The 21,493-nt window shown below is 44.8% G+C and overlaps 1 protein-coding gene across 4 annotated transcripts in view; it reads right to left on the bottom strand.

The window, feature by feature from the left end:
- Positions 1 to 2,502: 2,502 nt before the first annotated feature.
- si:dkey-172j4.3 (diacylglycerol kinase delta) overlaps positions 2,503 to 21,493 on the bottom strand; it is a 54,194-nt gene continuing 35,203 nt past the window's right edge. For all 4 annotated transcript variants that reach the window (XM_030337753.1, XM_030337754.1, XM_030337755.1 and 1 more), the window contains 20 exons: positions 21,154 to 21,262; positions 18,756 to 18,895; positions 18,267 to 18,348; positions 17,756 to 17,847; positions 16,539 to 16,638; positions 16,141 to 16,206; positions 15,559 to 15,760; positions 14,357 to 14,452; positions 13,351 to 13,438; positions 13,020 to 13,127; positions 12,734 to 12,830; positions 12,444 to 12,551; positions 12,116 to 12,229; positions 11,469 to 11,603; positions 10,056 to 10,213; positions 8,182 to 8,296; positions 7,455 to 7,544; positions 6,833 to 6,946; positions 5,588 to 5,699; positions 2,503 to 4,894 (listed from right to left, as the gene is read on the bottom strand). In XM_030337753.1, coding sequence (XP_030193613.1) covers positions 4,857 to 4,894; positions 5,588 to 5,699; positions 6,833 to 6,946; positions 7,455 to 7,544; positions 8,182 to 8,296; positions 10,056 to 10,213; positions 11,469 to 11,603; positions 12,116 to 12,229; positions 12,444 to 12,551; positions 12,734 to 12,830; positions 13,020 to 13,127; positions 13,351 to 13,438; positions 14,357 to 14,452; positions 15,559 to 15,760; positions 16,141 to 16,206; positions 16,539 to 16,638; positions 17,756 to 17,847; positions 18,267 to 18,348; positions 18,756 to 18,895; positions 21,154 to 21,262 — 2,164 coding nt within the window. In that variant the 3' untranslated portion in view covers positions 2,503 to 4,856. The remainder of the gene's footprint in view (positions 4,895 to 5,587; positions 5,700 to 6,832; positions 6,947 to 7,454; positions 7,545 to 8,181; positions 8,297 to 10,055; positions 10,214 to 11,468; positions 11,604 to 12,115; positions 12,230 to 12,443; positions 12,552 to 12,733; positions 12,831 to 13,019; positions 13,128 to 13,350; positions 13,439 to 14,356; positions 14,453 to 15,558; positions 15,761 to 16,140; positions 16,207 to 16,538; positions 16,639 to 17,755; positions 17,848 to 18,266; positions 18,349 to 18,755; positions 18,896 to 21,153; positions 21,263 to 21,493) is intronic.

Genomic DNA, 21,493 nt, shown 5'->3' with positions numbered 1-21,493 from the left:
TCAAACAGCCACCAAGAATGGGGAACCCCCAAAAGGTGGCTCTGGACAGATCTAAAGATAGCTGATTGCCAGGGGACATGAACCAGGAACTCTAGTCAACCAGGACCTGAAGCTGTGTCTCCAGCTCCTTCAGCAAGTCTTACCAGTCTTATTCCAACATGCCTTCAAGACTGACCTAATTGGTGGATATATATTACGTTTAATTTACACAATGCCTATATCTGAATAACCAATGCAGGAGTTGAACATGTCTTCAGCATTTCAATGAGCAGGTCTTACCACTGCACCAACAAGACACTTGCTGAGAAAGGTTGGGTTTTATATTGACATTATGTTTACACAATGACCATGGTTGAAAGTAATTCAGCATATGCAGGACTTGAACCAGTGCCTCCAGCGCTTTAATCAGAAGGTCACTTGCAAGACACTTGCTATGGATAGCCTGATTTCATATTTTACATTATATTCATAGAATGGTCTTATGCCAGCCATCACGTTTTGTCATTTTGGCACAAACCAATCTAATGATTGGTGTTTTGTACTGCAACAATCAGCTGATTTACATGAGCATTTTACTCAGGAGAGGTGTGTTCTGAAAATATTAAATGTATAAATAAATACACACTACAATCAGAGCACAAGGACAACAATCGCCTTTTCAGCTTTCAATTGGCTTAAAATGAAGGCCTGATGATGTAACACATAAAACACATGAACAAACTTCATCAGTGAGAGAAGCAAGTACTTTGAGACTTCAATACTTCATTTAATCTTTAATTGTTGACTTTGTCTTTGTTACACACTGCACACAATAACACGATATAACACCTGGCAACGTAAACAGTCGTGCAACATCAACTTTTCCTTCCCCCTAGTACTGGTCAACACGTTCTCCAATTAACACAGCGCTATATATCAGCTGTTCAGATAGACGGGGGGCGTTCAACAACCCTACAGTCCACAGGTGTTTGTGAATGGAATAATGTTGCACAAACGTATCGTCAAACTTCCACTGGCCCAGGGGCTGTTTGTTTGTTTATTAGTTTGATTTTTCGCTCCGCTTTTTTTTATATTTATATTTTCCTCCACACATTTTGGAGAATTTGGTTTTTAGTAAACAAAACGGCAATAATAAATACAGAAAATATCTTAATAGCAAAAATTATGAACATGGAGAAATAAAATGTACATAAGTTTGATGAAAGGAAATAAACTGAATTAAAGGCCTAAACTTTTTACATTCAAGAGTTTTCTGTGATTTGGAGTAAGGATCACAATGGATTAAGCTGAAGCTAAGAGTAGCCAAACAAACAAATAAAAGTGGTTTAAAATAATCCCACATCTTATTTTAAGAAGCTTTTAAGATGATCTTTGTTTCTAAAGTTTACTTGAAGATGTGCAATAAACCTATGCAGGTACATTCATGAAATATCAGTCATAGTTATTGACAATAACCAAAATTGTACAGTAGGACAGGCTGCCCATTTCTTATCTTAGGAAACTAATGTTTTTTACGCAAAGTAGCGTGACAATATTGGTAAAGCTCTGAAAATACAAAAAGTATCGAAATTATTATATGGCTCACCTGAATACAAGAGTTACAATAAAACCGTCTTAATGCTGAAATGGTATTTCAACAGCAGCAAGTAAAGATGTTTGACATTCAAACCTACAATCCGTAAATGTATGCCGTGATTTTGCCGATTCGGTAGATAATAATATTTTAAAGATAATGAGATATTGGATTTAAAGGTTTCCAGTCTTGCTATGCATTTTGGGTAACTTGTTGCTAATGCTACGGCATGTTGCTTTAACTACTTGACAACACACCGACTGTAACCTTTATTTCAGAGTTATTTATGATAGTAAATAAAAGTAAAAACAATTAATTCGGTTTTTGGTTGCCCAGTTGTGTATAGTTTGGTCCTTTAAATATGTCAAACCATTAATTTAAACGAGATTCAACCTTTAAATGGTGTTAGTTTACTTGATAAAATTGCTAACAAAATTTCAGTAACAAAAAAAGTAGGACATTATCATATGTTTATGCCAATATGGTTTGTAAAACAATACTAATACCCCTGTAAGATGATTTAAGACGTCAATTATAAACATAAACAGTAGCAATGGCTATTTTAAATCATGTTTACAGTGATAGACAGAAGTTGGTTCCGTGCAACAGTTATGGATTGTAGGTTAGAATTATATAGGAGTAAAATATAAATATACTCACTGCAGTAAAATGGGATATCTTAAGCTTGAAGATAAGTTATAAAAAAGGAAATGGGTGTACAGCCTCTGATTAAATTAATATATTCCTAAATATTTATACATCTCTCTCTCATTCATATATATATATATATATATATATATATATATATATATATATATATATATATACACACACATATTCTTTTTTTATCAGCACATTTATCATAAATAGATTAAATTGTTTTTGTAATCCTTAAATCTGAATGAAAAAAACACTTGTGACCCTTAAGAAACAAAGAAACAAATCCTTTTTAGTTTCATCCCTCAAGTTTGCTTCTTCGTAAAGTGCAAAGCAGACACAGTAAACGTTTAAATATACAGTTCCCTCACACACACACACGCACACACACACGCACACACACACACGCACATACACACCTCAACTGGACACTGTCTAAACTTGGCACTAATCTCGAAATACAAAGGTGTAAAGTTGCTATGGATACGGTATCCATGACGACTTAGCCAGAACATCTTAAACGTTGAACAGCAATCCCGGGTTCATCATCCAAATAGCATTGAACTATCATTCTCACATTTACTACTGCATGTTTTACAATACATTTCGTCCTTATTTTTCCTTATATCTATGCAATGAAATGACTAAGAATGTTCTTGTGCAATCCATAAAGTTAGTAGTTAAAATTAGCAAAGCAAACCTTATCTCCTAATATAGGTGCTGTTGTGTGCCAGAGAGGTGGAGTTTAATGTGAAGATCAGAAAGATCAAAGTGGTTTTCATTCTTTTCAGTTGCCTGAAGAGAAGACCAATATCATTATCGGCATGGAGTTTAACATGTAGAACCACTGCAGGAAATCTGAATCCCTGCTCAGCTAGCGCAGCTACCGACTAATCACAGATCAGCAAATCAGTTGGAATATAGTTTGTTTAAAAACTAAAGTACATTTACGCTATTTCTTTTTTACGCACACCAACCCAAATTTACAAAACTAGTAATTGAAAGAAGCTAGATAGGAAAAAATCAATTTCTTCAACTTTTACTTTCTAAAAAAAATTAAAACAGTACAGGAGTTTCAAACAATTCCAAATCCTACTTCTAACAGGTTAACCAGTTAAATATAACTTTTTTAAATTAAAATTCTATTCCATATATTATCTTATTAATAGTTTATGGTCCTAAAATGCAGAGTTTTAAATATGTGAAGGGGGGCATGTAGGAAGAGCCTATAGCATGAAGTAACATTATATTTTCACGTCACGTCATGTCAAAATATATAACTCCCCTGGGTGCTGGTCCCCACCCCTCTGGCACTTAGTAGTAGAAAACAAACAGAATTACTAAATCATTTAAGATGTCCATGAAAAGATTTCGAAACCAGCAAGGCCTAAATCGCAGACGAGGTAACTTTGGTCAAGTACGACGGTTGCATGCAGGGATTCCAAGTAAAAAGAAAGGCGGCAAAAAGCGACAACGAGACAGATTGATTACCCAGCTATTGATTACCAGCGACGCTATTGGCAGGAGAGATTGATGGCTGATGTTTTTGCATAAGAGTCTAAAGATGGGCGAGTTTATACCTCAGAGGCAGTGCAATAGAAGATCCAATCACGCGTCATATCATAATCATACAATATGTTAATTAAGACAACCATGAGCAAGTTTAAAGAAAAAGTTAAAAGAGGTTAAAATAAGTCGATATGTTTCGTCTTTGAGGCTTCTTCATCTGTTTTCACGTAGCAGAACGTCCACTTTCTCCAGTGTCATATAAATCCAGTTTTGTCTTCCAGTTCGTAAAACCACAAACGTGGTTACGAAGTTTGTATTTTTCCGAAGTGTGACGAAAACTGATAAATGTTGCATTGATGCGATAACAAAGAAGGTTTACACTGAGTTAAGTGAATAATGGTAAATCCTATGTTAAGGCTGGATACTAGTACTTTACAGCGAGAGTTTGTATTTTTTTGCAGCGTAGCTGTATAGCTTTGGCCCACGAGAGTCACACAGCGGCCAGTAGCGAACCGCGTCAAAACCACACACAGTAGGAACTTCTGTAAAACATTTTCGTCATCATTTTTCACAAATTAAATACGAGTCCACATGAATACATTCCTCGATATAACATATATTTTTTTGCAACATTTACGATATTCTCCAGCTCTGGGTGACGATATCAATAAAGTTCTTCCTTTTTTCCGTTGTTTAATTGTCATTTTCAGTGGTTCCTACGGTGACGAGAACATTCATTCAAATAAATTGTCTTAAAACGATTCAACAAAAAGAGCGGGAAAAAATGTCCAAAAGGCTGTTCAACAATTTTTTTAGCCATACCCCCGTTTTCAAAAGAGAGGGGGAGTGGCCAAGCAGGGTAAACACGACCAATGACAGAAAGCCAGCAGTGATGATGCATTGTGCCTCATCAAATCATATCGAATCAAAAAGGCTCTTTCCTGGTTGCCGGCCGGTTTGCGTCGGCTAAAAGAGGAGGAAGAGGAGCCAGACTCGTGGATCATGGGACTCCCCTAACAGCGTCCGTCCCATGTGCAGGATGACCTCCAGGGGCCCCTCCCAGCGGGCAGTCGTCACGGCAACAGGAGGTACCTCTAAAGCGCTCGTTAACGCCTCGCTAAGAGTCGGCCTCGCCTGCTTTGGAGTCCCAAACACCTGCCGGAGAAAAGGATTATTTAAACATTCATCTAATCCAATCCAGTTCAATTGATTTAATACATTTTACAATAATCTAATCCGATTCAATTTGATGCAATCAACAAACAAATTCCTTCTACGGCGGATTAATAAAGTTGTATCTAATCTAATTTAATACATTTGATACAATACAATCAAATTAATGTTACAATAAAATCGACTATTCTCCCATAAACCAATTTATCTCAACCAATCCTACCTGATCTAATATTTAATTATGAAAAATCCAAGATAATTAATAATGTATTGAAATATTGAAGCATTTCAACATAGTGACAGCAGCCTGTCCTGTGCTGCCAGTAATGGGAATTTTGCACCAAACTTGGTAACAAACTACCACATACATGGCAGCAGGAGTTGATTGGGCTTGACGTGCCGGGGCAGCTTGTACACGACCTAAAACCTGTCTGGGCTCATGTGGTGTGAGCCTGTAATCCTTTACCGAGAAGACTCTAGGTTTTTGGGGAGAGGACTAACAAACCAACTCCACCTTCCCCCTGGCGGGGCTTTTGCACAGGGCTAGCAACCCTGCCATGTAAAAAAAAAACGCTTGCTACAGAAATCTTAGCCAACAAACCAAATGCGGCAAGTAGGATAGATGCACTTCAGGACAGCAGTCTAAGGAACATAAACATGTAGAGGGACTCTCACCCGAGAGCGAGCTGTTGGACTTCTGCTTGTGGAGCTTCTCTCTGTCCTTCTTCACTTTGGGCAGGATCTTGAGCTTCATACTGCTGCTCTTACTGCTGCCTCGCACAGAGTCCTGGGGAGAGAGAGAGATAAGGAGAGAGACAGAGACTGAGGCCCCGTCCACACGAAGCCGAAACGGGCGAAACCGTTACGGTTTCGATCTATCCGGTTTCGAAGTATCTCCGTAAAGACGAAGCCAAGCGAAACCGATCTGTAGAAACGCTGTAGTAAACATTCCAGGCCCATAAGGGGCGCTGCTTCTGGTACACATATCCAGAAGAAGAAGAGGCGAGCATGCGCATAAAGGCTGCCCCCCGAACCACTAACAACACAAACAAACAGCTCTTCTACGATGGCGAACTAGATTCTCAATAAATAATGGCTTAGCAACCCAACAAGGGACATGATATGCTGCAGAACGATTACAAGCTTGTAGTCCGCCATCATCTTTTTTTTTGTGATTTCTGAGACTCCGCAGGCTTAAGAGCCATTGGCTAGGAGGTCGAGGGGTGGGGCGATGACGCCATGGTTTGCGGTTTCAGTCGGTTTCAGGCGTCCACACGAAACCAAAACGAAACCGGATAGATTTGAAACCACCTCCGAGGGTGGTTTCAGAAGTTTGCGGTTTCGGTCAGCGGATTCGCCGGCCTCGTGTGGACGGAAGGCCGAACCGTACAAGACCTTTGCGGTTTCGCCATGAAATCGGCTTTGTGTGGACGGGGCCAGAGAGCGAGCAAGAGAGGGAGAGAGAGAGTTCAGATTGGAACCATCAACCCTTGATTAGCTCTACTCCCAGAACAGTGGTAGGGCGTCTCTTTCCCTGCATGAATCGGACTGAGCAGAAAAGCATTTATATCAAGTGCTTGTTTTTTTCCTTTTCCTTTCTAAAGTGTTTTTAAGAACGTTTAACGCAAAAGACTACAATATCACGTATGCTTGCTGCGTGGATATCCAATAAACATCTGCCTGCTGTAATATCCATGTCACAGTGAATGTATGTGCGTCCAAACTACTAATACGTAGTCATAAGTAGTAAGTTATGTTAGTAAAAGAGTTGTTAAGAGACCTTTCAGAACTTTACAATTTTTTGGGCAAATATCTGTAGTGCGTCAGCAGTCTCCGACTGCCAGCCGAAGTTGGCCCGCGGGCCAGAGGTTGGAAACCAATGGTTTAAGTACCATACAGCCACACACACAGGACACCTACCTCCTCGGAGCACTGCATGAGGGGGCAGATCCAGTGGATGTCGTCCAGCTTGTGGAGCTCCGTGCTCAGGCTGTTCAGCGTGGTCTGGAGCTCCACCTCCTCGGGGGAGTCCACCTGAGGAGGAGGAGGAGGAGGAGGAGGAGAGAGAGGGGAGGAGGAGGAAGAGTGGGGAGCAGAGAGAGAGAGGAGCAGAGAGAGAGAGTGAGGAGGAGGAAGAGTGAGGAGCAGAGAGAGAGAGGAGCAGAGAGAGAGAGGGGAGGGAGAGTGAGGAGCAGAGAGAGAGAGGAGCAGAGAGAGAGAGGGGAGGGGAGGGAGAGATGAATGAGAGGAGAGAGAGCGATGATGAGAGTAGAGAGAGATAAGGCAGAGCAATAGAGAGGAACGCAGAGAGAGATTCAAATGCCTAACTCTAACTCACAAACCTAAACCCAAACCCATCTCTTGAACTAATGCCCAACCCTTACTCTACAAAGTTAACAAATCATTGCACCTAAAATCCCTTCAACAAAAATAACAGAAAGTACATACTCATGTTGATTCCCAAAAGCCCTTCGTGAGTAAAACATTCGGCGGTAGCTAAAGCATGCAGTCCTACGGTCTCCTTAGCGTGTGATTGGCTCACCAGTAGTTTTCCGTCCAGTAGCATTCTGGTCTCTGCCTTCAGCACCTTGCTGCTGTTGACTATTTCCACCGCTGTGCTGCGGGTCAGACCCTTGGAGACAGACACACACATACACATCTATACACATGTACACAAACACATGCCACCACCTCTGTGCCTAGCATTGTCCGTCAATACATTCAGTCCATCCATCGAAACCAACTCATATATATGTCTAGCATCCATCCGTCCTCTTGGCAATTATTTGTCTCTGTCCGCTCGTCTACCTCTCTATCATCCGTCTATCTGTCCATCCATCCAACTTTCTATTAATCAATCCATGCATCCCTCCATCCATCTACTATCTGGATATGATATACCAATCTCTTCCTTCATCCATCCATCTCTACTTCCATCCCTCATCCATCCATCTACATTACATATTACACATTAATACTAAATTTCACATTTTTATATTCCATGTAAAGTATTCCATTTCATTTACAGTTATTATTATATTTGTATTTTATTCTAATTATTTCATGCCCAGTATTCTATTTTGTTTACAGCTATTATTATGATACTTTTACTTTATTCTAATTATTTCATGTCCAGTTTGTGTTTTCTTACACTTTTTATTTTTATATTGCATTGTTGAAGGAGACTCCAGTGACTGCTGCTGTAATTGTTGTGCTTATGACAATAAACCTTCTTGAACCTTGAATCTCCCATGATGCCCTGCTCCTACCTCGGGGCTGGAGGGCTTGGAGGGGAAGGCCTCGCTGAGCACCAGGGCCGTAGCGTTGACGGCATGCGCTAGCTCCTGCTCCACTAGCTTATGGCTCTTAGCTGCCTCGCGGATCCTGAGGAAGGTCGTCACGGAAACAACACTGTCAGGATTCTAGAACTAGAGACGAGCGTTCTAGGATACGTACTAGAGTTCTAGAGATATTTTTTTGACTATGATAATGAACTACAACACAGACACACACACACTTAAATACTTTTTATTTGGACCTTCCCTGGTAATGAATGTGTATCAGTGTGTACCAGTGACGGCTGGTGGTGATTTTGGGTGGGCTAACAAATGCATTACATTTATTTATTTAGGCCTACTTCACAGGGCTCCGGACGCCATGAGGTCAATTTTATATCTCTGTTCATAACTTTCATATAATGTGAATGATTTTTAAACAAGAATAAGGTGTAGAGAAATGCGTGTCTTTATTTGAAGCACAATTATAAATAAAAAGAAAAATAAGGTGTTTAAAGTGCTTCACTGTACTGAAATTGAACATTTCGAACTAAACCATTAAGCAAAATAAAACTTTTTTTGTGCTTAAAGTATTAAACAATTAAAATGTTGACCGGTCTCCCTTTGCGCAAAATGCGGCTGTAGACGATCACACTCTTTGGTAGAGAGTGTCTGTGTCGCCGTCAATCATGAAGGACATCTATGTGGTGTTTCCGACATCAGCAGCTTTCTTTTGCTTTAAGGTGTCGCCTATTATCGCAATGTCGCCTATTATCACTTGCGCACTTGCGCTACTGTGCTGTGATTGGTCGAAAGTCACTGTACTGTAGGTACTGTGCTAGTTGGTCCATGTTCAGCCTTTGGGCTAAACTAAGCCCAAATGGGAAGCATATGAAGGGGGCGTGTCAGGGCACCTGTCAATCAAACGTCAATGGAAGCTTATGCTACTGTGCTTGGGCTAAAGGAAATTAGCCGAAATGAGGGCATGTTACGACACCGGTCAATCACAATGAAATGGCCGCTTACGCTACTGTGCTTGGGCTGAATGACTTTAGCCCAAATGGGAAGCATATGAAGGGGGCGTGTCACAATACCTGTCAATCAAAATTGAATGGAAGTTACGCTACTCCGCTTGGGCTGAATACATTTAGCCCATTCACAGGAAAAAAAACAAGATATACGTATCATATATCCTGGGTTTCTTTGTCACTTTTTGGTGCAGTTGCTGCTTTAGGTTCTACCAAAATTTAAAACAATATGTTCTAAGGCCGTCCCCGGTGTGTACACTAAAACTAACTCACAGAAACAGATAAGTATGTGTGTGTTTCTGTGTGTTTCCTCAGTGTTTGTGGGGACCTTACACGGTGATAAATCTGTTTGTCTGTCTGTCTGTCTGTCTGTCTGTCTGTCTGTCTGTCTGTCTGTCTGTCTGTCTGTCTGTCTGTCTGTCTGTCTGTCTGTCTGTCTGTTGTTCAGTGTTTGTGGGGACCTTAATTGTTTGATTAGTGTATGCGCGCTAATCAAACAATATTCACACAATATTCACTAGGTGAATATTGTGTGTCGTGTGTGTGTTGTCCTCAGTGTTTGGGACCTCACTAGGTGAATATTGTATGGCGTGTGTGTGTTGTCCTCAGTGTTTGGGACCTCACTAGGTGAATATTGTGTGGCGTGTGTGTGTTGTTCTCAGTGTTTGGGACCTCACTAGGTGAATATTGTGTGGCGTGTGTGTGTTGTTCTCAGTGTTTGGGACCTCACTAGGTGAATATTGTGTGGCGTGTGTGTGTTGTTCTCAGTGTTTGGGGACCTCACTAGGTGAATATTGTGTGGCGTGTGTGTGTTGTTCTCAGTGTTTGCGGGGACCTTACTTGATGATGAGGGTGTCGGCCACGTTGCCCAGCTGCTGCACCTGAGCACACTCCTCCTCGGTCAGGTACTCCATGGACTGCTGGGAGTTAAGGCGGGGCCTAACCGGCCGGTCAATCTTCCTCTTGTCCTCCCACGACTTCAGCGCGCCCTCGAAAGCCTGGGTTTGAGGAGAATGTTGAGTTCGCGTTCAGTCGGCACCTCGTTACACATCGTGCCGTCACTCCCTGAGCTGCTGCCCTTCACCCCCGATATTGTAAAATCTTTGATTACAATTTTTGAACAATTTGGTTAAATTTGAACCCTTTTTAGAAATGTTCATAGGAAGTTGCTCTACAATTTGTATAGAGATGTGGTTATCTTTTCTTCCGGAGACCAAAACGGGAGCCAAAACCAAATCATATAGATAAGGTCAATAAAGAAACATGGTCAGTCTTAACGCAAACATAGACTATATAGTGATGTGTTAGGTTGAGCGTTTCACCAATGAGTACTTTGGAGACTTTAAAATACTTCCTAACATTGTTTTTTACATTCTACTGGCTGTTCAACTGTGTAACACTGGCTAGGGTTTAGGGAGAGCCAATAGAACGATTCTTGTAAACAAAGAGAGAGGCACGGGCTGGCCTGCGTTTATTATATCAGGATGTGATTTTATTCATAACATCACTTTGGATCAGCACTGACTACAGATATGTCCAGGTTATTTTACACTAGGCACTAGTATAAATCAATGACCTCAAAATGGATCTTAACTATCTAAATAACTGGGTTATTATCCTAATCACGGCATATTCTTACGTGAACCGTTAACATCCAACCCCGAACAATAAGGCAATCAGCACGAGTGTAAACACGATCAGGGATTTCTCCTGGCGAACGCTCTAATGTAACCACGGCGACGGAGGAGTCAAGAGACACCCGCTGGGTGAGCGGACGTGGGCGAAGAACACAAAGAAGAAAACACCGACATATGGACACACAGATGGTTAGAAAGACAGACGGACATGAAGAACAGAAAGACAGACTGTTAAACAGTCAGATGATAAGACAAACTAGAGAAGGATGGACTGACAGGTAGACAAAACCGACGGATACACAGACAGACATGGAGAGACACAGAAGGAGTGAGAGCAAAAGACTGACAGACGGACAGATGACTTCACAGACAGAGAGACAGACAGATTGAATCACAGACAGACACAGACAGAATCACAGACAGACAGACAGACAGATGGAATCACAGACACACAGACAGACATACGGAATCACAGACACACAGATGGACAGTCAGACAGATGGAATCACAGAAAGAGACAGACAGACAGACAGACAGACAGACAGACAGACAGACAGACAGACAGACAGACAGACAGACAGACAGACAGACAGACAGGTGTTGGGGTGTCACTGACCCGGTCCCGTGTCAGCATCTGGGCGCGGTTCTTGTGGATGATCTTGACGATGCCGGGGGGCTGGACCCAGGCCTCCCCGTCCACCTGCACCGGGACCCCCTCGTCCCCCAGGATGGTGATCTTCACCTGCCGACACTGGAGCGCCACAGAGAACCGCTTACAACAGGCTACAACCACACTGGACCAGCCAGAACCACGCTGAACAAGGTAGAACCAGCGACAGCTAGTTACAACCAGCTAGAACCACGCTGAACAAGGTAGAACCAGCGACAGCTAGTTACAACCAGCTAGAACCACGCTGAACAAGGTAGAACCAGCGACAGCTAGTTACAACCAGCTAGAACCACGCTGAACAAGGTAGAACCAGCTAGAACTAGTTACAACCAGCTAGAACCACACTGAACAAGGTAGAACCAGCTAGAACTAGTTACAACCAGCTAGAACCACACAGAATCAGCTAGATCAAGTTAGAACCAGGTAGAACCAGTTCAAACCAGGTAAAACTAATTAGAACACAGAACCAGTTAGGAGCACAGACAACCAGTAAGGCATGTGTCCTCCACCAGGCATTGCGTATCCATGCGTATGTCTGTACATGTACGTGCAGAGCACATGCCTGGGTGTACGTGTAGGTGTACGGCAGGCACCTGTGCTATGCGGTGGTGCTGCAGGTTGATGACGCGGGACACGGCCATCTGCATGCTGCCGAACACGGCCACCACCTCCAGCTTCTTGTCGTCGAACGACGGAGCGCCAAAGTTCTGCACCCACGCGTCCCACATTCAGATTATACGCAACACACTGCATACATCAGTGCACGTCTGTGCATACGTGTTTAAATATACAAACACAAAAATATGTGTATGTAGTGCACATAAGTATAAGAACATGTGTGTGTGTTCGAACCTGTGTGTATACTACATGCGTGTGTGTGTGTTTGTGTACACATGTAGGTGAATGTCTGTGGGTTCTCACGTTGTCCTCCTTGGTGCCCCCCCAGAAGTTGATGCCCCCCGCGTAGCTGGGGATGTTGAGCACGGCCAGACCCTGGAGACTGGGGAGGGACATGGATACCCCGTCACACTGGAGAGAGAGAGGGTGAGAGACTATGTTAACAAATGATGCTCACTTGTTGCAGCCACATATGTAGTAAGTTGCTGAGAGTGTGTGTGTGTGTGTGTGTGTGTGTGTGTGTGTGTGTGTGTGTGTGTGTGTGTGTGTGTGTGTGTGTGTGTGTGTGTGTGTGTGTGTGTGTGTGTGTGTACCTCTAGTTGGACCCTCTGCTCCAGGTTCTTGTAGGTCTTCTGGACCAGCTCCTTCGTCCCCAGCACTCCGTACCACATCATGTTCTTAGTGCGACTACTGCAGGGCGAGAGACATAGACACACAGCAGGGTGAGAGAGAGAGAGTGAGTGAGTGAGCGAGAGAGGGAGACATGGACACAGAGCAGAGACAGACACACAGTGAAAATATGAATTCATAATTGTGTGTCTGTTGTGTATCCTTTGATGTATCTGTATGTCTGTCTATTGCGTGTATATTGCGTCTTGCCTGCATTTCTTGGGGTGTTCGTCCCTCTTATTGTTGAACTCCAGGGAGATCTTAGCATCCAGCCCGATCCCAAAGTAGTTGTTCATCACACACTTCTCTGAACACTGGCTGCAGACCCACACAAACACACGCACACAATGAAATGGGACCCCAAAAAAAAAACAGAGAACCCTTTGTACTGAAATCCACCCATCCCCACCAACGAAGCCACTTTCACACATACAGGCTTTCCCTTCAAATCTCACAATCCCCTCAAGTCTTTTACTTTGAAATCGTCATTCGGCTAGCAATAAGTGTACTTTTATTTTGTAGGGCTCGGACCCAGACTTACACAGCGTCGTCGTTGAAGAAGCTGACTGTGTTGATACTTTCGGGCTTCTCCAGAAGGATGGTGGAGGAGGGGCTCAGCCCCCCCTGACCTGCAGACAGGGACAAAGGGTCAATGAGGTCATCCATCATGTCATCACCTCATTTCAAATGGAACTTCATTCCAATCTGTGTACCGAGAACTTCTCAACAAAATGTAAAAGAGGACACCGTTGCAAATTATAACAATACGTGTGTATATTATGTATGCATAACTTCAAACGTAACATAAAGTATGATCTTCTGTAGTTTTGCAGCCGCTTCACACTCTTGGCTATTTATGTAACACTAAATCTAAAAAGTGTTCTATAAATTCTTGAATCCAAACTCAGTGAGTCATATTCTGCACCCAACATGGTTCTCCTCTGCACACTACGTCTTCTGGAAGTAGGCCACGAAACGGGCGTGGAAAATTACCACAATGAGCATGCGGTATTCACTCAGGCCTGGGCGTATACACACGCAGGCCACCAGGGGTGCTGGAACAGCTAAATCAATAAGACGTGTTTGATACAGGCTGTTCAGTTCTAACGTCGACCACATAATGCAAATAGGCAACGCCAACCTAAGCAGTGGTTTAGAAAATGCTAGGCATCACTTGATTCCGCTAGTCTTATAAGGACTCTCTTAAACTCATGAAGACTAACCTAGGCACTAGATAAGTCCCAAAGAGGACTAACTTAAGAAGGGATTCTAAATGACTAGGCTAGCAACTAAAGCCAAAGCCAGTCCAGGAGCTAAAGCAGAGACAGACACACAGTGAGAGTATGGATTCATAATTGTGTGTCTGTTGTGTATCCTTTGATGTATCTGTATGTCTATGTGTATTGCGTGTACATAAATTACTTTATTTTAAATTTTTTAATGACTTTATCAGTCATTTTAAATGAGCCCCACTTCCTAATTGTATTCTTCAGAGGCCCGAGTGTAGTGAGAGCTGGGACAGGGAGGAGGGGAAGGGGTAGACTCACGCAGCTCAGAGTCCTTCAAATCCTGTTCGCTGTTCTCTCTCTTCATGGAGGTAGACTGTTTCTGCAGCTTGGTGTGCTTGTTCTGCTCATCCACCACTAGCAAGCACACACACATACACACATGCGCACACACACAGACACACGCACAAGCGTACACACAGACAGACCCACGCACAAGCGTACAAACACACACAAATGAATATGTGTACATATTGCTAGAGGCTTGGTATGTGGTTGACAGTGTCTATTTAGTGTGTGTGTGCGTGTGTTTTATAGCACTTCTATTGTATATAACCTTTGTTGCAACATTTACAAAGAAGTGACTCATGACATGAGCGATTTAATTATCAGTGCTGACAAAAGCTAACCAAGCCATTCGTTATGCTGATCTCCACGGCACTCCTTCTCTTATGCAAGAATGGCCACCAGCTGCTTAGGAGCAGTTGGAGGTTATGCACCTTGCTCAAAGACACCTCAACACTTTCGTTTTATATCTTATATTATCATTTATACATGCCTCATTGTACCATTAGGCTAAAGTACAAAGTACAATCATTTCAAACTGAAATGATTGTACTTTGAATGAGAAGAACTGAAACAATATCCTCACAGGCTTAATACAGCATTCTGTATCTGAGTTGCTGAGGTCATAAAAGATCCCAGGGCACTTATCGCAAAGAGTAGTGGTTTCCCCGGTGTCCTGTCTAAAGCTGCCCGTCCAGGCTCATTCAATCTGGCCCCCTAATCATCCTCCTGTATAATTATAATAATAATAATAATAATAGATAGAATTTATATAGCGCATTTCTAGACACTCAAAGACGCTTTACAGTGAAGGGGGGGACCTCACTAACCACCACCAGTGTGTAGCTTGGGTGATGCACGGCAGCCAATCTGCACCAGAACGCTCACCACACACCAGCTTGAGGTGGAGAGTGAGGGAATTGGCTGACTTATTAATTCCCTCACTCTCCACCTCAAGCTGGTGTGTGGTGAGCGTTCTGGTGCAGATTGGCTGCCTTGCATCACCCAAGCTACACACTGGTCAGCGTCTTTGAGTGTCCAGAAAAGCGCTAAATAAATTCAATCCATTATTAATTATTATTATCTGAAAACACCAGAGCCGGAAGAGTCTAACCAGCATCCCTCCGGTTGCCAGGGCGACCGGCTCCTCCTCCTCGTTGTTGCCGTGGCTCCCGTACCTTTCTCGGCCTGCTCGATGATCTGCCGCAGGGCCTTCTTCAGGCTGTTGGCCCGCAGCATCAGCTGCTCTTTGGACCGGTACGTCTTCCCCTCCATACCCCCGTCGGCGCTCTCATCGCTGGGGCTGCTGCCTCCGCCCACGCCCCCGCCGCTGCCTCCACCGCCGCCCTCCAGGATGGGCACCGCACCCGCTGGCACCACCTGGGGAGGGAGGAGGGGGGGGGGGGGGGGGGGGGGGCAGAGGGGTGGAGAGGAGGAAGGGGTGGAGGACGGGGAGATGGAGAGAAGGAGGAAAGAGAGAGATGGAAGATAGAGAGGGCAGGGAGGAGAGTGAGATAGATATGGCGGGAGGGAGGCCAGAGAGAGATGGATGGAGAGAGAGGGACAAGAACAAATGGAGAGAGGCAGGGAAGAGAGATAGAAAGAGTTGCCGCTATAAATCACAACCATCTGGACATGAGTCAAAGCTCTTTAATGCGACAATGACAATGAGGGGCGGGGCCAAGGAAGGGAGGAGCCTATGTGTACGGCTCCACCGTCCAGTTAGCCAATGAGAAGGCCTCGTGGTGCGCTGCGCTCACCTGGGCTTCAGCCTCCTCGCTCAGAGCCTTCACCAGAGAGTCCAGCTTCTCATTCAGCAGAGCACACTGGTGGAGAGAGACAGACACGTGGACCAACGGACAGAGGGAGAGAGTTATTACAGGAACACGGTTAGAGAGAAGAACGCTAGGGGGACACACAGACACAAAACTATGACTACTACTGTAATCTCTCTGTCCCTCTCTCTCTCTCTCTCTCTCTCTCTCTCTCTCTCTCTCTCTCTCTCTCTCTCTCTCTCTCTCTCTCTCTCTCTCTCTCTCTCTCTCTCTCTCTCTCTCTCTCTCTCTCTCTCTCTCTCTCTCCTGATCCACCTACACTGCATACTGTTACACAAGCTTTTTATATAATATGCAAGAAATGAAGACAAACACACACACACCTTCTTGGCCATGACGTCTGCCTCTGCTTTGTTCTCCGTGGCTCTCTCGTACGCCTTCCCCACCTCCACCACAAACTCATTCACCGTCCCACACAGAAACCTGGGGGAGAGACATAGGGACAGACATGGGGGGGAGGGGGAGAGAGAGAGAGAGAGAGAGAGAGAGAGAGAGAGAGAGAGAGAGAGAGAGAGAGAGAGAGAGAGAGAGAGAGAGAGAGAGAGAGAGAGAGAGAGAGAGAGAGAGAGAGAGAGATAAAGAAGGAGAGGGGGAGAGTGTGAGTGGGTTATTCATTTCAATATGTTTATTTCAACAATATGGGTTAAGATGCGAAGGTTGTTTTTGGAAGTATGTCAAGCTCACCAAAATAAAATAATATGTCGATTAAAGAAATAAAGGCAGAGAGAGATAAGGAGAACAGGAGGGGAGGACAGGGGGAGGGTAAAGGGAGACGTATTAGAGAGTTGTGGGGGACAGAGTGAGGAGGAGTGGAGTGTTTGCAGGATGCGAGGTGGAGGGACAGAGAGGAAGTGGGAGGGAGGTAAAGAGTGAGACAGGTGTGCAGGTCTGTGCAGCATCGTTAATCTGTTACACAACGTGTCCCCCCCGCAAGCTACACCTACACACCAGCACCTTCCCCCTGCTCTGGCGCACGCACACACACAAACACGCACGCACACGCATGCACACACACACGCATACATGCACACACACACACACACACACACACACACACTCGCTTACACATTTGCACTTCTTTAGCATAACAAACACGCACGCACACGCATGCACACGTGCATACATGCACGCACACACACACACACACACACACACACACACACACACACACACACACACACACACACACACACACACACACACACACACACACACACACACACACACACACATGCGCTTACACATTTGCACTTCTTTAGCATAGGCCTGTTTTAGTTTGTATTATTATTTGAGTCATATTTGTCAGTGTATAGCCGTCTAAACACATTTGTGTGATCTAAGTTTACGAAGGGAACGAAATAGTTTGGACCAAAGTTTTTGAGGTCCAAGTCAATTGTTATGTTTGTTTTTCGCTTAAGCTTTGAATATTTTTTTTCAGCTTGGCAAGTTTCCCTAAGCTGTTGGCTGAGAAGGACAATGTGTGCTTGAGCACGCTGGCTCTCCTGATGGATTAGTTTGTTCGACTTTGGGTCGGACCTACTTGGCAGAGGATATGACATCAGTGTGTTTGTCCGAGTCCAGGATCTTAGTCAGGTGGGATGCGACCGAGTCAGCATACTGAGTAATGTGAACCTGTGAGAGAGAGAGAGGGAGAGAGGGAGAGAGAGAAAAAAGCAAGAGAGAGAGAGAAAAAAGAAACAGAGAGAGAGAAAAAAGAAAGAGAAAGAAAAGAGAAAGAGAAAGAAAGAGAGATAGAGATAGAGATAGAGGGGCAGAGAGAGGAAGAGGCAGAGACAGAGCGAAGCAGAGACCGAGAAAGGCAGAGACAAAGACAGAGAGAGAGAGAGAGAATACAATTAATATAAATGCTACATTCAAGGCATCTTATTAATCAATACAAAATTCAAATTCAGAGTCTCAATCTCCAGTAGTTTGACATCCAATAAAGAAAAGTCAGATACATCGCAAGGCTTTCCCTTTGAAATTCAGATCCTCAAACAGACCTGTGCGTGTGAAAACAAACAGCAATTCTGTTTCAGGACGTAGCGTACCTGTAGAGGGAACTCTGGGCTATCTTCATCCTTCACCCCGGGGGAGGTCTTACCAGGAACCTCGTAGGTTAACACGCTCCACCTGACAGACCGACAAACACGGAGACAGATAGAAGGACAGAGAGACAGAAAGAGGTGGCAAGAGGTTCACATATCATGTCCCCTCACATCATGCTTTACTGCATAACATAAAAGGCTAATGTGGCTCAACTCATAAAAGGCCCAACTCTAACCCCGAGACCTCTGTTTATCCACCATAGTAACACTGTACCCCAATTTCAATATGTTGTAATTGATTGTCTGAGCACAATCCAGTTGAAGTTGAGACCAGACAAACTCATGTCTTCAGATCCACATCTACACTGTCCTATCCACTGTTGGCTGACAACCACCTGTGTATTCCTGACCACAATCCTAGTGCCCTTAGCCCCGCCTTCGATGTCACAGCCCCGCCCACTCAGCCCAAGCCCCGCCCCCTCCTGCTCCTACCGGTCCAGCATCTTGGTGGTGGCTCTCTCCAGCTTCTCCAGGATCTGCAGCAGTTGGGCGTCGTCGTCACACAGAGCCCCCCAGCCGAGCACCCGGGCCAGGTCGTTACCCGTACCCAGGGGGAGGACCCCCAACTGGCACTGAGAGACAGAGAGAGAGAGAGAGAGAGAGAGAGAGAGAGAGAGAGAGAGAGAGAGAGAGAGAGAGACAGAGAGAGACAGAGACAGAGACAGACAGAGAGAGAGCGAGAGACAAACAGAGAGAGACAGAGATCGAGAGAGGGAGAGGGAGAGGGAGAGGGGGAGAGAGACAGAGACAGAGACAGAGAGACAGAGACAGAGACAGAGACAGAGAGACAGACAGACAGACAGACAGACAGACAGACAGACAGACAGACAGACAGACAGACAGAGAGAGAGGCAGAGAGAGAGAGCGAGAGACAAACAGAGAGAGAGAGAGACAGAGATCGAGAGAGAGAGGGAGACAGAGAGAGAGATTTAATGTTAGTTAATGAAGTCATTAATATGGACACTACCAGGCTCCGACGCAGAGACAAACATAAATGACTGGCAGCAGTGTGATAACGGTTCTGGGTTACATTTAATTAATCCCCTCTAAATAGCTTGGTTGTACATTGTCTTCCCATGCTCAAGAAGTCCTGTCTCCCCTGGGGGACTTTTATTGTGTAAATAAAGAGAAAGTGAAAACAAAGGCAGCAAACATTAGAGTCGTTACGGCGGTGACTCAACGACACCAGACTGTTTTTAATTGCACCCAGGACGAGGACATCTCCAGGTTCATTAGCAGCATATTGTAAATGTTCACACTGATTTAACATGCTCACAGTTCCTCTGGGTGGATCAGGCCGTTAATGGTCCGTGACGAGTATTCAATTCCAAGTAACAGCTAGACAAGATCGCTAACGAGCGAGGCAATTAGCCAGTCTAATTGAATTATGCGTTAACATGTCAAGCGTCTCGTACCCTCTACCTCTGGCGTGCTGCTATCTCCGTGAGGGGTCTTGTGTCATGTGGATCTGGTCGACTGTTGCCAACTGTGTCACTTGTCATTATTCATCCATACCTGTCCAAACCCTCCACACCTCGCTTTGTCACACGTTCTCCGTCCTCTTAGTCACCTATCACCTATGTGTGCACACCTGTTCTGTTACATTTACCTGCACACACCTTTCCTCACTTGTCTTGGGCCCCGTCCACACGAAGCCGAAACGGGCGAAACCGTTACGGTTTCGATCTATCCGGTTTCGAAGTATCTCCGTAAAGACGAAGCCAAGCGAAACCGGATAGATCTGTAGAAACACTGTAGTAAACATTCCAGGCCCATAAGGGGCGCTGCTTCTGGTACACAAATCCAGAAGAAGAAGAGGCGAGCATGCGCATAAAGGTCGCCCCCGAACCACTAACAACACAAACAAACAGCTCTTCTACGATGGCGAACTAGATTCTCAATAAATAATGGCTTAGCAACCCAACAAGGGACATGATATGCTGCAGAACGATTACAAGCTTGTAGTCCGCCATCATCTTTTTTGTTGTGATTTCTGAGACTCCGCGGGCTTAAGAGCCATTGGCTAGGAGGTCGAGGGGTGGGGCGATGACGTCATGGTTTGCGGTTTCAGTCGGTTTCAGGCGTCCACACGAAACCAAAACGAAACCGGATAGATTTGAAACCACCTCCGAGGGTGGTTTCAGAAGTTTGCGGTTTCGGTCAGCGGATTCGCCGGCTTCGTGTGGACGGAAGGCCGAACCGTACAAGACCTTTGCGGTTTCGCCATGAAATCGGCTTCGTGTGGACGGGGCCTTGATCTGGGGGGTTTCCCGTCGACCCTTGCCCTAACACCTGTCCTGATCTGTCCTCACACCTGTCCTGATCTGGCGTCACACCTGTCCTGATCTGTCCTCACACCTGTCCTGATCTGTCCTCACACCTGTCCTGATCTGGCCTCACACCTGTCCTGATCTGTCCTCACACCTGTCCTGATCTGTCCTCACACCTGTCCTGATCTGTCCTCACACCTGTCCTGATCTGGCCTCACACCTGTCCTGATCTGTCCTCACACCTGTCCTGATCTGGCCTCACACCTGTCCTGATCTGTCCTCACACCTGTCCCGATCTGGCCTCACACCTGTCCTGATCTGTCCTCACACCTGTCCTGATCTGGCCTCACACCTGTCCCGATCTGGCCTCACACCTGTCCTGATCTGTCCTCACACCTGTCCCGATCTGTCCTCACACCTGTCCTGATCTGTCCTCACACCTGTCCTGATCTGGCCTCACCCCTGTCCTGATCTGTCCTCACACCTGTCCTGATCTGTCCTCACACCTGTCCTCCCACAGGTCCACAGATGTCCTCCCACCTGTCCCGATCAGTCCTCACCTGTTTGTGGAGGTTGAGCTTGTCGAGCTCAGAGAGCACCCAGCCCACGCTGCCGTCCCCCCCGCACACGAGGATACGGAACGTCACAAACTTCTGGAAGAGACGCAGCCTGGGGAGGGACACACAGTTCTCAATAACAAGCATTTTGTTTAGGAATTGCTTCAACTTTTTTTTTTCTTCAGTTTTTTGCAGTAATGCTATGGCAATACTGTGCAAGGTGCTTTCATATAAATGTCATTAATTTTGAAATTTGAAAATATTTGAATTGTTTAAGTTCCAACGTTCCAGTTTAAGTTCCAACGTATGGAAGGAAATATTAAAACTATTGTGATGTATTACT

Source organism: Gadus morhua, chromosome 17 (genome assembly GCF_902167405.1).
Source record: "Gadus morhua chromosome 17, gadMor3.0, whole genome shotgun sequence".
NCBI classification, from domain to species: domain Eukaryota; kingdom Metazoa; phylum Chordata; class Actinopteri; order Gadiformes; family Gadidae; genus Gadus; species Gadus morhua.
Note: the sequence above shows the minus strand (reverse complement) of the source record. Positions and strands in the feature narration are given on the sequence as shown.